Source organism: Rutilus rutilus (assembly GCF_951802725.1).
Source record: "Rutilus rutilus genome assembly, chromosome: 10".
Lineage (NCBI taxonomy): Eukaryota > Metazoa > Chordata > Actinopteri > Cypriniformes > Leuciscidae > Rutilus > Rutilus rutilus.
In genome coordinates, this window is record NC_140215.1 from 39400 (window position 1) to 60865 (window position 21466).

General features: G+C 37.2%; 1 protein-coding gene across 4 annotated transcripts; it reads right to left on the reverse strand.

Annotated features, from left to right (window-relative positions):
* Positions 1–21: 21 nt before the first annotated feature.
* il1rl2 (interleukin 1 receptor-like 2) lies at positions 22–17743 on the reverse strand. Of its 4 annotated transcripts, none has more exons than XM_084421269.1 (11): positions 17633–17743; positions 17090–17188; positions 14976–15195; positions 11392–11554; positions 10395–10554; positions 6959–7015; positions 6532–6640; positions 6295–6443; positions 6077–6217; positions 1416–1574; positions 22–923 (listed from the first exon to the last, which is right to left on the reverse strand). In XM_084421269.1, the coding sequence occupies exons 2-11, from the start codon at positions 17145–17147 to the stop codon at positions 544–546; spliced, it is 1596 nt and encodes a 531-aa protein (XP_084277395.1). In that variant the 5' UTR covers positions 17148–17188; positions 17633–17743; the 3' UTR covers positions 22–543. The 4 variants fall into 4 exon arrangements, with proteins under 4 accessions (XP_084277395.1, XP_084277394.1, XP_084277393.1 ...); XM_084421268.1 differs by lacking the exon at positions 17633–17743 and adding an exon at positions 17286–17459 and having other exon boundaries at positions 6295–6434; XM_084421267.1 differs by lacking the exon at positions 17633–17743 and adding an exon at positions 17286–17457.
* Positions 17744–21466: the final 3723 nt, after the last annotated feature.

The window sequence follows — 21466 nt, forward strand, 5'->3', positions numbered from 1 at the left end:
ATACTTACTGCTTTCAAAAAATCCAATAGTTACTTTTTTAATTATAATAAAAAATACAATATACACTTATGGCACCATATAATAAAAAAAAAAATCAGTTGGCAAGCAGCTATGACATGAATTCAGACAAAAAAAATCAGTGATTGTTTTTGTTGCATTGTTTTGTTTTGAAAAAAACACAAGAATTTACAGAAACTTGTCTGACATGAACTATAGAAGCTGTGTAAGCTGACTATTTATTATTTAAAAAATTGAAGGAAAAACAAATAATAATCATAATCAACAAAAAAATAAAGGAAAAATAAAAACAAATAAATAAAAAGAATAGAAAGGAATGGCTGTTGCTCAAACAACTGTAAACAGTGTTGAGGTTTTTGTCTCTAGATTCACACCAGTAATGTTTTTTTCTAGGGCACGTTTATAAAATCGATTTAAATGCCCTAATAGAAATAAGGCCTAATCCTGGCTTAATCTAAATCTAATCTAATCCTGTCTGTGAAACCGGGCCCAAATGTGCAGCTGCACTAGTTCAACATGCTGTATTTACCGCCTCTGAGCAGGAGGCATGTGGTAACGCACATATTTCCAGAACCTTCTGTTTGCACGATCACTGGCGTTCTGCCTCCACCTGAGGATGCCTTTGGTGCGACGGATGAAGCGCAGAGACTCGGGCAGCAGATCTTCTTCAACATCGTCCTCCACCTGCACCAGGAGGACCTTCAGACCCTGCTTCACCAGAGCGTCATACAGACCGACTCGCTGCTCGTATGCCGCACACATCTGGGCAGAGGACGATTCTTCCAGTTGCACAGCATTGTCTGATATCAGGGATTTCTTGGTGGCATCGGTTTGAGACTGTGATGTAAGAACAATGATCAGCCTTCGACTTCGGCTCATTCTGTCAGCAATGACTTCATGCACCGCTGAAAAAGAGACTTGATTAGTGTCAAACTTTTGTTTTTTAGCAGGATTGCACTACAAAATACACTCACAAGTATTTAGGTCTGAATTTAAGATTTGTGTATTTTTTTGCATATAAAATTTCCATCCATTTGGATTAAAAATATAAAAAAACAAATAAACTTAACGAAATTCATATTTGTCAGTCATACATAATAAAACGGGTCAGAATTATGACAAAAAAAATCATGGCATAGGTAAAATAGTTAAATAGATTAACTACTTGCATTATTTCATTTATTTAAATAATCATATTTTCCATTTAGTGAATGGAAATTCATACATTCATAATTTGAACAGGATGTTATTTTATTTTACTTTTTACATTAAACAATTTGAATGACTAATTTGATGAAATGATTGAGGGAATCATGGGGGGAGAAATCAAGTTATTTCAGAGCAAATACATAAATAGACATTCATACTGTGTAAAAGCTGAAAATGGATATGTTTACCTTCCCCAGGAAGTTCATCACGACCACTGATGAACAGTTTATAACCATAAAGATCTTCAAGCATCTCAGGAAGGAAATGCAGGGCAAACGTCATTGCGGAAGATGAGATGAGTTGGTCACCATGGAGATAACTCACATACGCATCAAATGACTTTCCATCTTAAATGAAGCATAAGAATAATCATTACACAATAAAATTACAATATAATTATAATTTGATGATTAATATTGATGAACAAGCAGTGCTATGCAGTTTTTGTCACTGATTGCTGATTGTGATTCAGGTCTGAGAATCAGGTCCCTGATACATGCTTGAATTGAACAGTCAATGAGCTGTTCATCTTTGAGGTAGATTTTCAGTCAATATTCTATTGTTTCTTGTGGAGATTTTGTCCACAACCCAGTTTTAAATTTTAAACTAATATCAGGGCTATTATTTTCAGTTTATTTTATTCACATTACTGTAATGACAATAAAAAACAATGATTTGAAAAAAATAAAAAATGTATATTCTAACATAGTCAAGTCAAGTCATCTTCATTTATATAACGCTTTTAACAATACAGATTGTTCCAAAGCAGCTTTACAGTGATAACAGGAGATTACAGTAACAGAGATTGTTTAGGCTTTACAGCAGATCTAGAATAAAGTTATTGTCCTGCTAAAGTTAGTTTTGATTGATTCACTTCCATCGCAACGATCATTAGTTAATAACTTAGGGGCCGCTAACACGACACCGTTTTAGCAGAAAACTCTTAAGTTCTCTCTACGCAAACTTTAAAAACACGAACCTGTGAGAACGCTGATGGTGTGCACATGCGTATTACGAGTTCAGTCTATAGGGATGCATGTTTGAATATATGTGCGCAGGCATGTAGTCCTTCCCTACAAACCAACCCTCAACAAACTACTTGTCTGGCCTTAAAATTTATAATACAGAATTTTATCGCTTCTGCGTAGCCACGCCAACCAGAATTATCCCGACAATGCTTTATCTGTAGATAGGTAAAGGGAGGGGAGGAGGCCTTCACAGGGAAGAACATAGTTGACATTTCAGGACTGCGTTGTCGTGCATTATGATACTATTATTTAACTGGCTTGCTGTAATTTATAGTAATATCTTCAGAATAACTAAGAAGTCTTGTTTCAAAAATAATACTTTTGAAGTGTTGGTGCTTAATGTAACACTATCTAGTGTAAATGATAAATCACGTTTGAGATTTGTGCTGGCTGCTGTATACAGGCCACCAGGGCACCATACAGACTTTATCAAAGAATTTGCTGACATTCTATCAGAGTTAGTACTGGCTGCAGATAAAGTCATAATTGTTGGTGATTTTAATATACATGTAGATAACGAAAAAGATGCATTGGGATTGGGATTTAAAGAAATTCTGAATCTGAATTAGACAACACGTGTCAGGATCTACTCATTGTCATAATCATACTCTAGATCTAATATTATCACACGGAATAGATGTTGATGCCGTTGAAATTCTGCAGCAGAGGAATGACATCTCAGATCATTATCTAGTCTCGTGTAAACTTCATTTAGCCAAGACTACAAAGCCGACTCCGTGTTATAAATATGCTAGACCTATCACTTCTGCCACTAAAGATTGCTTTATCAATAATCTTCCTGATCAGTTTCATCATCTCAGCATCCCAGATAGCTTAGAAGAACTCGATATTGCGACAGAAACTTTTAACTCTCTCTTTTCCAGCACTTTAGACACAGTTGCTCCGTTGCGCTTAAAGAAGATTAAAGAGAATAGTCCAACGCCGTGGTACAGCGAGCACACTCGGGCCCTTAAGAGAGCAGCCAGAAAAATGGAGCGCATCTGGAAGAAAACAAAACTATTTTTTTTCGCATTTCATTTGATCATTTTAATGTATTTTTTCTTGCAGTATTTTATGAAGCACTGTACTTATGTATTGATGATGTTGGACATTAGTTAGTATCACCTACTCAGGGACTACGGATGAAAATTAGCTATTTAGCATTGTCACTGTTAAATAAATAAATAAATGGAAAGAGAGTTCGATTGCATACAGAGAGGCCTTAAAAGCTGCTAGATCTGCTTATTTTTCAACCTTCTTAGAAGAAAATAAACAAAACCCTAGGTATTTATTTGAAACAGTGGCTAAACAAATGAAAAAGAAAGCTTCAAGCCCAGACGTTTCCAAGCAGCACAGCAGTAATGACTTTATGAACTTCTTCACTTATAAGATTAATAATATTAGGGAGAAAATTATAACTATGCAACCATCTACTACAGTATCGCATCAGGCAGTGCATTGTAGTCTACCTGAGGAAAAATTTGATTCATTTATTGCTATAGGAGAGGAAGAATTTTCTAAACTCGTTAAATCATCTAAATCGACAACATGTATGTTAGACCTATACCGACTAAGCTACTGAAAGAGATGCTCCCAGAGGTCATAGATCCTCTTCTTAATATCATTCATTCATCTTTGTCATTAGAATACATACCAAAAACTTTAAAGCTGGCTATGATTAAACCGCTTGTTAAAAAAACGCAACTTGATCCTACAGAATTAATCAATTACAGGCCGATCTCGAATCTGCCTTTTCTGTCAAAGATACTAGAAAAGGCAGTATCCTCACAACTGTGTTCCTTTTTAGAAAGAAATGATATCTGCGAGGATTTTCAGTCAGGATTTAGACCGTACCATAGTACTGAGACAGCTCTCATTAGAGTCACAAATTATTTGCTCTTATCATCTGATCGTGGTTGTATATCTCTAATAGTGTTACTCGATCTTAGTGCTGCATTTGATACTATTGACCACAACATTCTTTTAAATAGACTCGAAAATTATGTTGGCATTAGTGGAATTGCATTAGCATGGTTTAAATCATACTTATCTGACCGTTATCAGTTTGTAGCAGTAAATGAAGAGATGTCTTATTCACAAGTTCAGTATGGCATACCACAAGGCTCAGAACTAGGACCGCTGCTGTTCACTCTGTACATGCTACCCTTGGGAGATATCATTAAAGGAGAACTCCGGTCAATTTTAACACTGAACTAATTTTTTGGTACATTTGGAGTGCTGTCAGTACAGAGAACAACAACAAAAATCGGTGTTGCCTACACTTGTTATCTTCTTTTTAAAATTTGCGCCCTGTTGACTTCAGTGGGGCAAGTTTTAAACCTGCTTTTAGCCTCTTAACATCCTTGATGTGTCATTACAAGTGCACAGGTCATGTGAGTGATTCCTTCGGAGTGAACGCGGGTGAATCTGACTGAAGTAGATGTGAAAGATATTAATAAAAATGATGTTTATTCAGCCAGCGCACATACCTGTATTTACATCCTGTTTTCGGTCGAAGTCCACAGTAGTCGATTGTCGAGTTCACGCGCGTGATCATAGGTACTAAACCTATGCGCGTGAACTCGACAATCGATTCCTTCACGTCTATTGCGATCTCAAAATTCTGGCCAGTTGATAATACCTAGAATATCAAAATCGACTGCTGGCAGTAGATCCTTCTCCTATTTAGCACCTAAACTCTGGAACAGTCTTCCTAACATTGTCCAGGAAGCAGACACACTCTGTCAGTTCAAAGCTAGACTAAAAACACATCTCTTTAACCTGGCATACACATAGAAAATTATACATTCCTATTATTCAAATCAGTTAAATGATTATTAGGCTGCATAGATTAGGTCAGCCGGAACCGGGAACACTTCCTATAACACCCGATGTACTAGTTACATCATAAGAAGAATGGCATCTACGCTAATGTTAGTCTTTCTGATTATTCCAAGGATTATTGTAGTCAGCCAGATCCGGGCCATATCCAGATCTGATGGTGGACCTGCGCCTAGACACGACCACAACGCATGATGTAGTCAGCCAGATCCGGGCCGTATCTAGATCAGATGGAGGACCTGTGCCTTTTTTTCTCTCCATTCTGCCCTGATGGAGTTTTGGTTCCTTGCCACTGTCACCTTTTTCGCCTTTTTCACCTTTGTTGCCATTGGCTTTTGGCTTGCTTAGTTCGGGATATTAAATTTAACATTTATATTAATATTCAACAATAATATTGATCTGCCTGCATTGACACTATTATATGAGAACTGAACTGAGCTATATAAATGAACTAAATTAATAACTTTTTTACAACAGAAATGAAACATCACTGAACTTAAGCTGGACTGTGACTATTTTCTTCCGGAAACAAACTTTGTTGCATTATTTTCCTGTTATCTCTGTAAAGCTGCTTTGAAACACTGTGTTGTAAAAAGCGCTATATAAATAAATGTAACTTGACTTAAATTTAGGCTGATTAAAAATGCTGTATTACAGTAATGATATTCTTACGAGACTATAAAAAGAACAGGAGTTTAAATAAAAAAAACATTCAAATGCATTATGATAATGAGAATTTGAAAATGTGCTTAATTGTCATGAAAATAATGTTTTTTCAACAACAACAAAATTATGCAAAATATCATTTCTATTTTTTCAGTTAATTTTGATGTTGCTGTGAAATTCACCCACTTGTATATCATAATAAATATTTAATGCCATTTATGATCGAATCAGTTTGATTTTTAAACAAAACCATTGACATGTAATTGAAAGCATCTCTACAGAAAAGTCAATAAAAATCTGAGGTAAAGACGTACCGCTGCATACGGCAGAAGACGAGCAAACATCCCTGTAAACCAGAACCAGATCGACTCTGAAGAAGAACGCCACAGCGCCCAGTAACGTGACCAGAGCCACCAGACCGAAGCCGATCCAATAATGACGCTCCTTCTGACTAGCTGAGAGAAAAAGAGAAGGAGCAAGTTGGAAAAGGGGACATAATCAAAAGTATTGTCCAATGCAACCTAGACCTGACCTTGGATAAGCCGGACTATTACAGAATCTGAACCGACCGGGTGTTGAACGATACATTTGAGATCAATGTTCAGATATTCAGCTGTGACTTCTGAGATGGATAAATTAGAAAGTTTGTACAGCTGCTCGCCCTCCTTCTTGCTGGAAAAACTAGACATGCAGAAACAAAATGGTTAGTCACATCATAAACAAAACACTCTCTCATTATATAAAGAGCAAACGTATCTTTTATCCTTACGTGCTGCTCTCGGGGCTCAGTTCGAGAGAGTCACTCATCCAGTATATCAGAGTTTCGTCCATGCCGTTCTCCCCAACAAGAGCTTTGCAGCTCAGATTGACACTTTCACCTACGGTCACATGAATATTATTGCGCTTTTCAAAATGTTTCGGTTTCATGACTTTTCTTTATATTGCAATTCAATAAACTCGTCTTCATGTCATTCTAATTCAAATTCAATTTAATATGCTGTATTTTTTTACAAATTCAATTCAAATTCACACTCATGAATGGAAAGAGATAATTCCTAAATGCTAATATTTTTGAATTCGTTTTTTTGCAGATCACAAAAACGCATAAATGGCCTCGAGTTAAAACAGTGCAAGTACTAACTCGATTTGACACGTACAGCAACAGAAGAGTTAAACGTGTCATCGCCGTCACTCACCTAGTGTTACGGTGTGTGTTCCTTGCTTTGGGAAGATGATTTTAGGCTTCGTCACCACTGTTACACACAGAGAAACATTCATCACATCATCCATCAGAGTCTCTCCATCAGCGCTGAACTGCCCTCAACTGTGTGTGGATGTTATTAGGGCATGCACTTCTCATTTCAGGTTCTTAATCATTTTATTATATCAAATTAAAGGATTTTGAAACTATGCAGGATTTTTTTATTTTTATTGAAAAGGACAGACTCATACAAAATAATGCCTCTCAATCATCACTAGAAGTGCCTGTAGTTTATTACTTTCTTCTTGGATTGCTCGGGACGTTTCTGCCCTGTGGCCAGTGTGTGTGTGTCGCTTCTGCCAATCACGACACAGCATCAGCGCTCGGGGCTCGAGCACCCACGGAAAAATACCAGATATTCTCCATTGATTTTAACCAATAAAAAATCTATTGCAGCTTCTTACACTTTTTATATTTATCTGAGGCCGTTTCTATGGCGTTATTTTAATCACAAATGTCGAGAGTGCATACAAGTAATGTACAAGCACAAATCGCTCAACAGGCGGATTTCCATGACTCACATTATGAAATAAATGCTTTTCTCCTAAACACGCTGGCCATAATTATTGGCTCCCTGGTTATTAAATACTTTTTTGCAACCTCCTTTAGCCAAGATAACAGCTCTGAGTTTTCTTCTATAATGCCTGATGAGTTTGGAGAACAACTGACAAGAGATCAGAAACCATTCCTTCATTCAGAAACTATCAAGATCCTTCAGATTCACAAGTTCATGTTGGTCCAGTCATGTCTGACAACTGAATATGCTGGAATTTGTTTTTGGAGGATTTTTGGAGGATTTATCTTGAAACCCTCCAAACAACATGTGGTTGTTTGACAGAAACACTGAGAGACAGAAACACTGAGTTCTGAAACACTGAGACACTGAAACACTGAGAGACAGAGACACTGAAACACTGAGAGACAGAAACACTGAGAGACAGAAACACTGAGAGACAGAAACACTGAGAGACAGAAACATTGAAACACTGAGAGACAGAAACATTGAAACACTGAGAGACAGAAACACAGAAACACTGAGAGACAGAAACACTGAGAGACTGAAACACTAAGAGACAGAAACACTGAGAGACAGAAACACTGAGAGACAGAAACACAGAAACACTGAGAGACAGAAACACTGAGAGACAGAAACACTGAGAGACAGAAACACTGAGAGACAGAAACACTGAGAGACAAAAACACAGAGAGACAGAAACACAGAGAGACAGAAACACTGAGAGACAGAAACACTGAGACAGAAACACTGAGAGACAGAAACACTGAGAGACAGAAACACAGAGAGACAGAAACACTGAGAGACAGAAACACTGAGACAGAAACACTGAGACAGAAACACTGAGAGACAGAAACACTGAGACAGAAACACTGAGACAGAAACACTGAGAGACAGAAACACTGAGTTCTGAAACACTGAGAGACAGAAACACTGAGAGACTGAAACACTGAGTTCTGAAACACAGAGAGACAGAAACACTGAGAGACAGAAACACTGAGAGACAGAAACACTGAGAGACTGAAACACTGAGTTCTGAAACACAGAGAGACAGAAACACTGAGAGACAGAAACACTGAGAGACAGAAACACAGAGAGACAGAAACACAGAGAGACAGAAACACTGAGAGACAGAAACACTGAGAGACAGAAACACTGAGAGACAGAAACACTGAGACAGAAACACTGAGAGACAGAATAACCCTGATACTAAGGGTGGTTGTCTTAATATTTAGAATTTTTGAGTATAGCGCAAAATATACAGTGCTCAAAAAAATTAAAGGAAAACCCTTAATCATCAGAGTATAACACCAAGTCAATTGAACTTCAGGGATATCAATTTGTCCAGTTAGGAAGCATAAATGATTGTGAATCAGTTTTGTTAGAAATGAAAGTGACAACAGGTGCACTGGAGAGGCAACAGCAAGACAACCGTTTGGTTCCTGCCACTGTCGCCTTTGGCTTTTGGCTTGCTTAGTTGGAGACACTGTGTTGGTGCATTGTGTAATATTTAGGAGGATCTGTTGACAGAAATGCAACATCATATACATAACTATGTTTTCAGTGGTGTATAAAGACCTTACATAATGAACCGTTATGTTTTTATTACCTTAGAATGAGCCATTTCTCTCTACACACACCGCGGGTCTGCTTACATGTTTCTACGGTGGCCCTGAACGGACAAACGTGTTTCGTCACTATGTTGTTTTCTTCGTGCAAAGAAGCTAGCTAAAGTCAGCGAATAAAACACTGACACGATGAACAAGTAACAATAATATTCGCAATAACATCGTTTTACTGAATAATTAAGTAAACCTAATTTCTTCATTAATCCTCATTGCTTAACTGGCTACTCTCTGCTGTCTCAGACGACGATGTCACTTCCTGTTGGCCACCGTAACTTCTGTTGTGTGCAATTCACAACCTCACCACTAGATGCCGCTAAAAATTACACAGTGCACCTTTAATATTCAACAATATTATTGATCTGCCTGCATTGACACCATTATATGAGAACTGAATTGATTTGGACGGTGACATCACTGTTTTCTCCAGAGCGGCTATATATATATATATATATAAATTAACTAAATTAAAAACTTTTTTACAACAGAAATGAACCATCACTGAACTTATGTTTCATTAGCTGGACTATGACGCTATATTCTTCTAGATCTCAGTAATGGTCTGCGGAGGAATACCCTAGCCAATGGTTTCCTTACTGCTGTTAGTACCGGGATGAAATCCTCAGAGCCATTGTCAGACCTTATGCTGGTGCAGTGGGTTCCTCCTGGAGCATGATAATGCCCAGCCTCATGTGGATAGAGTGTAGGCAGTTTTTAGATGACGAAGGCACTGATGCCATTGACTGGCCCTCACATTCCCCAGACCTAAATCCAATTGAGAACCTCTGGGACATTATGTATCGGAGCATCCGAAGCCGCCAAGAGTGCCCAGGAGCCCACTGATCCAGGTCTGGGAGGAGATCCCATAGGAAACCATCTCATCAGGATGTCTCATCCCAAATGTTGTTGTGAGCGGATACAGGCTCGTAGCCATTCACACCACTGACTTACATTATGAGTTGTTGTGATGAACTTCATGCAAGTTGGATCAGCCTGTAACTTCTGTTTTTTACACTGATTTGTGGTATGATTTTGAATGGTATGAGTGTGTTGATGACTGTTGTCACAAAATTGTGTTCTTAACAAATTATAGAATGTATAAATATTTTCAAAATTGTATATTTCATTCATTAAAATCAAATGTGTGTTTTAAGTGTTCCCTTAATTTTTTGAGCAGTGTATTTTGAGTGCTGTAATTTTACTTTTTGTAATTGAACTGAATTGTCATTTACCAAAACCTGAAGGCAGGCTGTAGAGATCTGTAGTCTGGGCAGCAGAGTAGTTCAGCCCTTCAAAAGTAAAGTTCACAAAGCAAGTAAAGAGTCCAACCATCTTATCTGATCTGTTCACCGGGAAAACCTTCCTGTTTTCCCCTTTGAGTGGATGGCAGTTCTACAGAGGGAGAACAGAGAGATTATAATGAGCATGTACACACACGCACAGGCAACATTTAAAAGTGAAAGTGAATCCTTTAAATGAGAAGACCATGTACTGTACATAAGCTCAACATATTGATGACTAAAGCAATGTTTTGCCATTTACAAAACTTGTTTGCCATTTGCTATTTTTGATGAAAGTAATATTAACCACCAGATGTATTAAAGTCAAATGATTTTTAGTCATTTTTAGCATGCTGCTCTAAGCTGGTCTTTTCAGCAATGCACACTTCAGTTCTGTTCATGCTACACAGATCTTGTGTAAATGTGGTCACCACTTCTGTAAATAAATAAACTCAGTGTTTAAAAACAGAACAAGAACGAGATGTGGGCGGAGTCTCTCTGCAAGCGCACTGCACTCACAACAAAATGGATAAGCACATAATCATATTTTTTTTTATTATTACACCATTTTTATATGATTAAAAAACATACTGAGTGACTGAAACAGTATGTCATAGAATACACTTGTTGGTTCACAGTTTGAATGTTCTTTCATTTATTTTCAAGATCTGAGGTGAATTATCCATTGTTGCTTTAAGTATGGCTATAAATGATATTCAAACTCACATTAGACACTTTTAACATTAAATAAAGCACATAATCTGAACCTGAGATAACCATTGTCATAATTTGTATGTCGTTGTTCCAGCCATGACGTTGCAGAAATAGAAACCGTTTCTAAATAGAAATTGCATGTTGTGGCGTGTCCGGTCAGGAAACTGTGTTACAACCGTATTAACCTGTAGTGTGAATATGTGTTTCACTTATGGTTTTTGCAGGCACCCCTTACCTTTCGCCAGGTCACTTGAGCTCCAGGGTCTAACTCAAAGACATGAGGAAGGAAACATATGAGTTCCTCTGTGCTCTTTACGTCGTCTTTTCTGTTCATTGGGGGGCATGTTTTATTCTGAACGGAGACCTCAAATATCATTTCCTGGGTTTCATTGCCATTTCTGCCACATAGAACACAAGAAGAACAACCGTTGGGATGAAAGAATGGACGATATGGAATTCTGAACACAAAACATACAGTGCCAGTGCAAAGCTGTTTTTATTTTATGTTTGCATCTTTACACCCTACACCTTGGTTTTTATTTGATAATTCTCAGTTCTCAATATTTGGTTTAGCACTAGAACCACCAGGGACGCTGTATACAAAAAAACACCAGTGGGTAAAATTTACCCATACACATGACTACTGTTTTGATATGGCTAAAAAAACTTATTATGCCACTGTCTGTCATGAAATTATTGCTTTTAGTCATCAACTATGTTTTTGTCCTGTTGTTTTATCAGTCAAGACTAATCACTTTTCTTAATGGTGAATATAGGCTAACCCAGCCTGCAATGACAACGAGAATTAGAAGGAAATAAATACATATTTGGGTGGTGTAATATTATAATAAAATGTCATTAATCACATATAAAATTATTTAAATGACTAAAATACCCTAAATAGGCAATAATGAGCTATAATAATTCACCGCACACAGGGCCGGTTCTAGACATTAGGAGGCCCTAGGCAAAATTCATGTTGGAGGCCCCCCACCCCCAATAAAAAAACACTTGAAACAAATATGATTCCTAACCTTTTTATTTATACAACATTTAATTTTAAAAGCAGTATATTTTTACTTACACAGTACATAAGTTTGGACATTTTACTATTTTTAATGTTTTTGAAAGAAGTCTCTTATGCTCATCAAGCCTGGATTTATTTGATCAAAAATACAGAAAAATAATATAGTGAAATATTATTAAAATTTTAAATAATGGTTTTCTATTTTACTATACTTTATATTTCTGTGATGCAAAGCTGAATTTAGTGTCACGTGATCCTTCAGAAAAATTTATAATATTCTGATTTATTATCAAATGTTAGAAATGGTGCTTAATATTGATTTTATAACCTGTGATACTTTTTTTCAGGATTTTTAATTATTAAAAAGTTGTTTTAAAAAAGTCTTCACTATCACTTTTTATATATTTAACACATCCTTCTGAATATTCCTGTTTTTTTCTGTATTTTTGATCAAATAAATGCAGGCTTGTAGAGCATAATAATAAACTTCTTTCAAAAACATTAAAGATAGTAATGGGTCCAGACTTTTACCGGTACTGTATGTACATATTAATCAAACTTTATCTAAGGTAATCTCTTTTTTGTTTAATGAAGATGTTATTGTTGTTGTTGTTGTTATTTTGCTGTTTTATTCAATTTATTCACAGTTCCAGAATCCCACTTCAGTAGATGAGCATAAGTGCTTCATATTGAATTTGCATTGCTACCTTAAATATGCTATACACAAATCAAGTGGAAGAGAAAGACACGATCGCTACTGAGCAGAAAAAAATATATAAACTGATATTATTGGCGTAATGTCAGGGTATAATCTAATCAGCAGCAGAATTTAGAAGATAGACCCATAGATATGAGATCCTTTATTTGAAACATTTAAAAATGTTGTAGTGTGTTGGCTTTTTAACTTAGAATACAAACGTCTTGTCTTTTAATTTTGTAGCTTTTTTACTAGTCAGCTCCCGACGCGATGTTATTCATTGTACGCGCAAATTCAAAGCGTCGCTTCTGGGCACGTAACGTTAATGACGCTCGCGCTCTTTTAAACTCGTAATAAAGCGGTGAATGATTTTTCCAGAAATGACGCTGATCTACAGTACAAGTTTATATTTAGAATACATTGAAATCACTCCAAAATAGATGACGACAACTCACACACCTGCATTATGAGCTGTGCTTCTTTGTGTGCTTTTGCCTCGCAGCACCTGATGGATGCGTTCGTTACACATACTTTCAGAAGCCGACACCCGCTTTGTAACGGACACATTAATTGGTTTAAATGCAGTAATGTAACAGTCTATGGTTAAGAGAAACATCGTCACTATTTTTAGTTAATTAATAAATATTGAAATAAATTGTAGATAGGACATTTGTGTTTTTTTTTTGTGTGTTTTTTTTTTGTCCCTCTGTCTGGGCCCCATCCCGCCAATCGGGCCCTAGGCACGTGCCTAGTTTGCCTTTGCGTTAATCCGGCTCTGACCGCACAGCATAGGATGTATGATGCAACGACAAATTCAAGCGCACAGTTTCACCTGATTAATTATTAATTTGTTAAATGGATTTGGATTAATTTGGATTAATTAATTATAAATTATTAATCCGGGCCACACCCGTTACATATGGATTCAACGCGTACCAGATGTGGGCCAACACTATGTTGCTGTCTGGGCTTGTTGTTAAAAAAAATTTATGTTGCGACCTATGTTGCGCAAACCAATGTTGTGACACTATGTTGCTGTCTGAGGGGAATTGTAAATAACACAATTTTAGTAAAGTCATTGATTGGGCGATTTTATTTTAAAAGCTGTTATGTACATTTGAAAAACAGCCATGGATAAATTTTACCCCGTGGCGGTTCTAGTGTCAGATTCTTCTGATGAATCCTCCACTACGTTAGAAAGAAGAGTTGGATATTTGTTAAAGGAGTCATAACCTGCAATTTTCACTTTTCCACGAGAATCAATGTATGTTATGATCGACTAACGATTATACACTGGCCGGGAAGCCGATATTTAAAAGTGAAGCGTTTGTTTACCTCAAGGTAAATAAACCAGCGCGCGTGCACGCGCACTCAAATACGAGATTTTGATTTCAGCTCCCTCTTGACGTCATGAGGTAGTAGGATATACCATATATGGACACCGCAGCAGGAAGCCCCCCTTCCCCTCTCCCCCTCATATTCAGTTCAGTCGAGAAAGATGGAGAAACCGAGTGCACACCGGACTTGCTCTGTGGTTGATTGCCATAAAAAACATGTAAATGTGTTTTATCTCCCAAAATCGGACGAAACTATCAGGGACCAGTGGATGAAATTCATTTTTAATGACGCTGTCCCAACAACCCTTTCAACTGGCGTGCAGAGCCATATAGAGCGTCCACGACAGCCAAAACATCGCATTGATCTCGCGAGACAATAATGCCTTCAGAAATAAGGGTAAAAGTAGGTCTGTGTTTATTTTTTTTCCACTTTTATTTTTTAGAAGGGCCTGAAAGACTATAATACAGCAGTAGGTATCCAATGTAATACTAGGTTATGACTCCTTTAAAGAACCCTGATCATTCCGCCATTTCATTTTCATTTAAAAAAAGACTTGTTAATGCCAAGAGAGTGTTAAAATGACTCAGTTCCATTTTGAATGACCAAAAGAGTATAAACATTTTCAACTTTACTAACATTGTAAATGGACCTTAGCAGGAAAAAACAACATGGTTTGTGGATAAACAAGTGGGCTTCAGTATTCAGTATGCACGTGTCAAACCCAACTCAATAGAAACGTAGTGAACTGAAGCAATACCTGCTGAAACAGGAGTACTCTCCACTGTGGACGAGCTCGGCTGGAAGGAACCACAGCGTGTTGTCCTTAATGGTTATTCCAGTGATATTTCCCAAACTCTGACTGGGAACACGACTCCAGCTCACACTCACATTCTGACCGTTTCTACTGCACTGAAGATTAAATACAAGACCAGCAACGAAGTTCTCTGATCTGCGGTGCGTTATGTGCATCTTCATCTCTTCAAGAGGAAAACATGAAAAGAAATTTGTCAGTGAAGGACTAATTACTGTTTTACTAAAAACAGTGTTGCTCTATATGAAACAGTGTTGCTCTATATGAAACAGTGTTGTTCAGTATGAAATAGTGTTGCTCTATATGAAACAGTGTTGCTATATATGAAACAGTGTTGCTCTATATGAAACAGTGTTGTTCAGTATGAAATAGTGTTGCTCTATATGAAACAGTGTTGCTCTATATGAAACAGTGTTGTTCAGTATGAAAGTGTTGTTATATATGAAACAGTTTTCTATATGAAACAGTGTTGCTCTATATGAAACAGTGTTGTTCAGTATGAAACAGTGTTGCTCTATATGGAACAGTGTTGCTCTATATGAAACAGTGTTGTTCAGTATGAAATAGTGTTGCTCAGTATGAAATAGTGTTGCTCTATATGAAACAGTGTTGTTCAGTATGAAACAGTGTTATATATGAAACAGTGTTGCTCTATATGAAACAGTGTTGTTCAGTATGAAACAGTGTTGCTCTATATGAAACAGTGTTGTTCAGTATGAAACAGTGTTGCTCTATATGAAACAGTGTTGCTCTATATGAAACAGTGTTGCTCTATATGAAACAGTGTTGTTCAGTATGAAACAGTGTTGTTCAGTATGAAATAGTGTTGCTCTATATGAAACAGTGTTGCTCTATATGAAACAGTGTTGCTCTATATGAAACAGTGTTGTTCAGTATGAAACAGTGTTGTTCAGTATGAAACAGTGTTGCTCTATATGAAACAGTGTTGCTCTAAATGAAACAGTGTTGTTCAGTATGAAACAGTGTTGTTCAGTATGAAACAGTGTTGCTCTATATGAAACAGTGTTGCTCTATATGAAACAGTGTTGTTCAGTATGAAACAGTGTTGTTCAGTATGAAACAGTGTTGTTATGAAACAGTGTTCTGTATGAAACAGTGTTGTTATATATGAAACAGTGTTCTGTATGAAACAGTGTTGTTATATATGAAACAGTGTTCTGTATGAAACAGTGTTGTTAAATATGAAACACTATTCTGCATGAAACAGTGTTGTTATATATGCAACAGTGTTCTGTATGAAACAGTGTTGTTATGAAACAGTGTTCTGTATGAAACAGTGTTGTTAAATATGAAACAGTATTCTGTATGAAACAGTGTTGTTATATATGAAACAGTGTTCTGTATGAAACAGTGTTATGAAACAGTGTTGTTATGAAACAGTGTGGAACCAGTGAAACCCTAACCCTAACCCAGCCATTTTATATCTCAAGCACCACTAGCAGCCCATACTAATTCTCAGAAATATGAAAAATAATAATTTAATAAAAAAATTACATGGTTCTAATTTTTAAGCGCCACTGTTTAAAATAACATCATTGCGCATTGTTGAACATGTCTTATTTAAGCTGTTGTATAATTTCTTTTTTTTTAAATTAATTTAGTTAAGCAAAACAAATGTGTTCATGTGTACTTATTTTGAGTGTCTCTTTTACTTATATTCTTGAGCGTCTATTAACGAAGTCTGAACTTTGCTTCTGAGACGTTAAAGAACGGAAAGTAAAAGGGGCAAAGGCTGATTTCCGTTCAGCTGAGGAGAACACAGAACGCGTCAGCATGTAAAAGACACTGAACGTATGAATTGGGGAAAATTCTACAGAGTTAACGCCTAGAACTGAAACTTCAACATCATCACAAACTATGGCAAATGATGCAATCGCTAATATCTAATAAATGCATATCTATATTATTCATTCTTTCCCGTTGTTTGAACAACAGCGAACGCGACAGAAACAAACTCGAACTTGAAGTCCAAACTTTCCTCATGGAGCAATATGATCAGAAATCGAACCACTGAATTCACTGAAAACAGAGACTCTTACCTGCAAACCAAAGGGTGGATAGTAAAATCCATTGAAAATAAACTGTGGAAAAGCTCATCTCGGGTTTTAAGGTGGTTTGACCGGTTCTAACAGCAGCGTCTGCATTGACAACAGAAAACAGAGACAAACACAATATTCATTACAGGCTTTAAAAGACTGCCTGACAGAAACTTCATCCATTACGAAACTCACTTACAAAGCATGTAGCTGTCATATTTCCCGTTTTCTCCTGAGAAACATAACAAAAGCCCTGCATTTCAGTTATGAACGCGATATTCTCTGTGCAAGTTAAACTATTTACGGTTATAAAACTATCATAAACGATCAATAGGAATTAAAACTTCAAAATGATGCTCAGTCTCTGGTTTTCCGTGTGATGTTCGTGTGTCAGGGATGATTGCAGGAAGCATGAGGGATTTCCCCGAAGAAATATGCGTGTGTGGGACAAAGTTTAAAGTCGATATTTAGACTATAATAACACAGATACACAAAAGTATAGACATACAGTTTTCTTACTGAGAGTGAAGGGTTAGTGAGTCTTACCTCAACCAGCTGATCAGACAGTAAGAGCTCAGAAACAGCGCGCTTCTCGGAATCTCTTCCAGACTGCCACACACACACACACACACTGACCACGAAACTTTTCTGCTGAACAATGCGGTTTATCACGATCGTGGAGGGAAACGCTTCCCAACGCTTCAGTAACACAAACACCTGCCAATAACCGTCAGTATCAGTGCAAGCATTGCTATTGCACTTTTATGTATTCTCTATTACACATAATGGAAATCATTTCAGTTTTCTTTAAATCATAATGAAGTGAACGTGGTGAATTTGAAATCATTTTTCTCTTTTGATTTGAGTGGAATATTTGAATCATATGCCCAAAATTAAACCCACTCACTTTTTTTTAAGTGAGTGAAAGAATAAAGCCGCCTCAAATGATACAGATGAGCACAGATGTTTAATTTCACTTTATTTTTAAAATGAGCATGAGTGTCTGATCTGAATGAAGTCACAGAAACTGGCAGCATTGAACGGAAACCTGTGGAACAGAATCTGGGTCACTCTTTATGGTCGTTGCCTTTTCTGAAAATCTTCTCATGTCATTTCAGCAGCCAAAGAGAAGAGCTAACCAATGCCTGTCCTTAAACAGGTTTCGTCTGCTATTGGTCGGGACGAACAGATAGTCAGGATGCTCAAACAAACAGAGCAATGTTTTAAGAAGTGCCACAGTGTTACACTTTTCAGAAAGTCAAACTACCAAAGGATTGCTTACTGAGAAGCGGTATTTTAACATTAAAGTGCCACTATTATGCTATTTTTTGCTAATGCTGTTTTGGAGTCTCCTACAGCAGGCTTACATGAATCCAAGGTCAAAAAACACGTTAACCTTTTCATAATCTCCACTGCAGCATCAGCTCTTTCCTCTCAGTGTCTGAAACGTTTAGATCAAGGATTCAGTCTCTCTAAACCCCGCCTCTCTGAGAGCTGCTCTGCTCTGACTGGTCAGATGGCTCAGTTTGCTGTGACTGGTCGGAAACCAAACACTCATTAGCATATATGAATCTCAGGGTTGCCCAGGTCTGCACAACAAAACCCTGCACATGCGTATTACGAGTTCAGTCTATAGGGATGCACGTTTGAATATATGTGCGCAGGCGTGTAGTCCTTACCTACAAATCAACCCTCAACAAACTACTTCTCTGGCCTTAAAATGTAATGGATGCAGGTCCTTCATCAGATCTGGAAACGGCCTGGATCCGGCGGACTGCGGTAAACCTCGGGATAAACAGAGAGACTAATATTAGTGTAGACGCCATTCTTCTTAACGAGTACATCAGGATTTATGGGAAGTGTTCCCGGTTCCGGCTGACCTGATCTATGCAGCCTAACATTGAATTATAGAAGTCTATAATGTGTTATGTGTATGCTAGGTCAAAGAGATGTGTTTTTAGTCTAGCTTTGAACTGACAGAGTGTGTCTGCTTCCCGGACAATGTTAGGAAGACTGTTCCAAAAGTTTTGGTGCTAAATAGGAGAAGGATCTACCGCCAGCAGTCGATATTGATATTCTAGGTATTATCAACTGGCCGGAATTTTGAGATCGCAATAGACGTGAAGGACTACAGTCAAGTCAAGTCAAGTCAAGTATATTTGTATAGCGCTTTTCACAATACAGATTGTATCAAAGCAGCTTCACAGTATTAAATTAAAATAATACAACAAGGTTTGTTTCTAGTGGAATTTATTGATTGATAAAATCAAATTAAATATCCAGTGCGTTAAGAGCTCGCTCAAGTACTGTGGAGCTAAACCGTTTAGTGCTTTGTAAGTAATCAGCAATATTTTAAAATGTATACAATGTTTAATAGGGAGCCAGTGCAGTGTTGACAGAACCGGGCTAATATGGTCATACTTCCTGGTTCTGGTAAGAACTCGAGCTGCTGCGTTTTGGACCAGCTGTAGTTTGTTTATTAAGCGTGCAGGTCAACCACCCAGTGGAGCATACAATAATCTAGCCTTGATGTCATGAACGCATGGACTAATTGTTCCATATTTTTCATTGAGAGCATATGGCGTAATTTAGATATATTTTTAAGAAGGAAAAATGCGGTTTTACAGATACTAGACACGTGACTTTCAAATGAAAGATTGGTATCAAAGAGCACACCCGGGTTCCTAACCGACGACGAAGACTCAACAGAGCAGCCATCGAGTGTTAGACAGTATTCTAGGTTATTACATGAGGACGTTTTTTGTCCAATAATTAGAATCTCTGTTTTCTCAGAATTTAGTAGTAGGAAATTACTAGTGATCCAATTTTTTATATCAGCTATACATTCCATTAATTTAGTGAATTGGTAAGGTCGTCAGGGCGTGAAGAAATATAGAGCTGAGTATCATCAGCATAACAGTGAAAACTAATGCCATGCTTCCTAATGATATCTCCCAACGGTAGCATGTACAGAGTGAACAGCAGCGGTCCTAGTACTGAGCCTTGTGGTACGCCATACTGAACTTGTGAATAAGACATCTCTTCATTTACTGCTACAAACTGATAACGGTCAGATAAGTATGATTTAAACCATGCTAATGCAATTCCACTAATGCCAACATAATTTTCGAATCTATTTAAAAGAATGTTGTGGTCAATGGTGTCAAATGCAGCACTAAGATCGAGTAACACTAATAGAGAGATACAACCACGATCGGATGATAAGAGCAAATAATTTGTGACTCTAATGAGAGCTGTCTCAGTACTATGGTACGGTCTAAATCCTGACTGAAAATCCTCACAGATATCATTTCTTTCTAAAAAGGAACACAGTTGTGAGGATACTGCTTTTTCTAATATCTTTGCCAGAAAAGGTAGATTCGAGATCGGCCTGTAATTGACTAATATTAAGTTGCGTTTTTTTAACAAGCGGTTTAATCATAGCCAGCTGAAAAGTTTTTGGTATGTATCCTAATGACAAAGATGAATTAATGATATTAAGAAGAGGATCTATGACCTCTGGGAGCATCTCTTTCAGTAGCTTAGTCGGTATAGGTCTAACATACATATTGTCGATTTAGATGATTTAACGAAAGAAAGATGATTTTAGAAAATTCTTCCTCTCCTATAGCAATAAATGAATCAAATTTTTCCTCAGGGAGACTACAATGCACTGCCTGATGCGATACTGTAGTAGACGGTTGCATAGTTATAATTTTCTCCCTGATATTATCAATTTTATAAGTGAAGAAGTTTATAAAGTCATTACTGCTGTGCTGCTTGGAAACTTCTGGGCTTGAACGCTTTAACGTCCATCATTCCAGAGCACAGTGCATAGATCGAGCTTTAGAGATGATGAAGTCTAGGTTTCAGGACATCTTCCAGCAAATATAACTAAACTGATGAAACGCAGTGGACGGTGTAAATATGTTAGATACGCAGTGGACGGTGTAAATATGTTAGAAGTGGACGGTGTAAATATGCTAGAAACGCAGTGGACGGTGTAAATATGTTAGAAACGCAGTGAACAGTGTAAATATGTTAGAAACACAACGCAGTGGACGGTGTAAATATGTTAGAAACGTAGTGAACAGTGTAAATATGTTAGAAACACAGTGAACATTGTAAATATGTTAGAAACACAGTGAACAGTGTAAATATGTTAGATACGCAGTGGACGGTGTAAATATGTTAGAAGTGGACGGTGTAAATATGCTAGAAACGCAGTGGACAGTGTAAATATGTTAGAAACGCAGTGAACAGTGTAAATATGTTAGAAACACAACGCAGTGGACGGTGTAAATATGTTTGAAATGTAGTGAACAGTGTAAATATGTTAGAAACACAGTGAACAGTGTAAATATGTTAGAAATGCAGTGG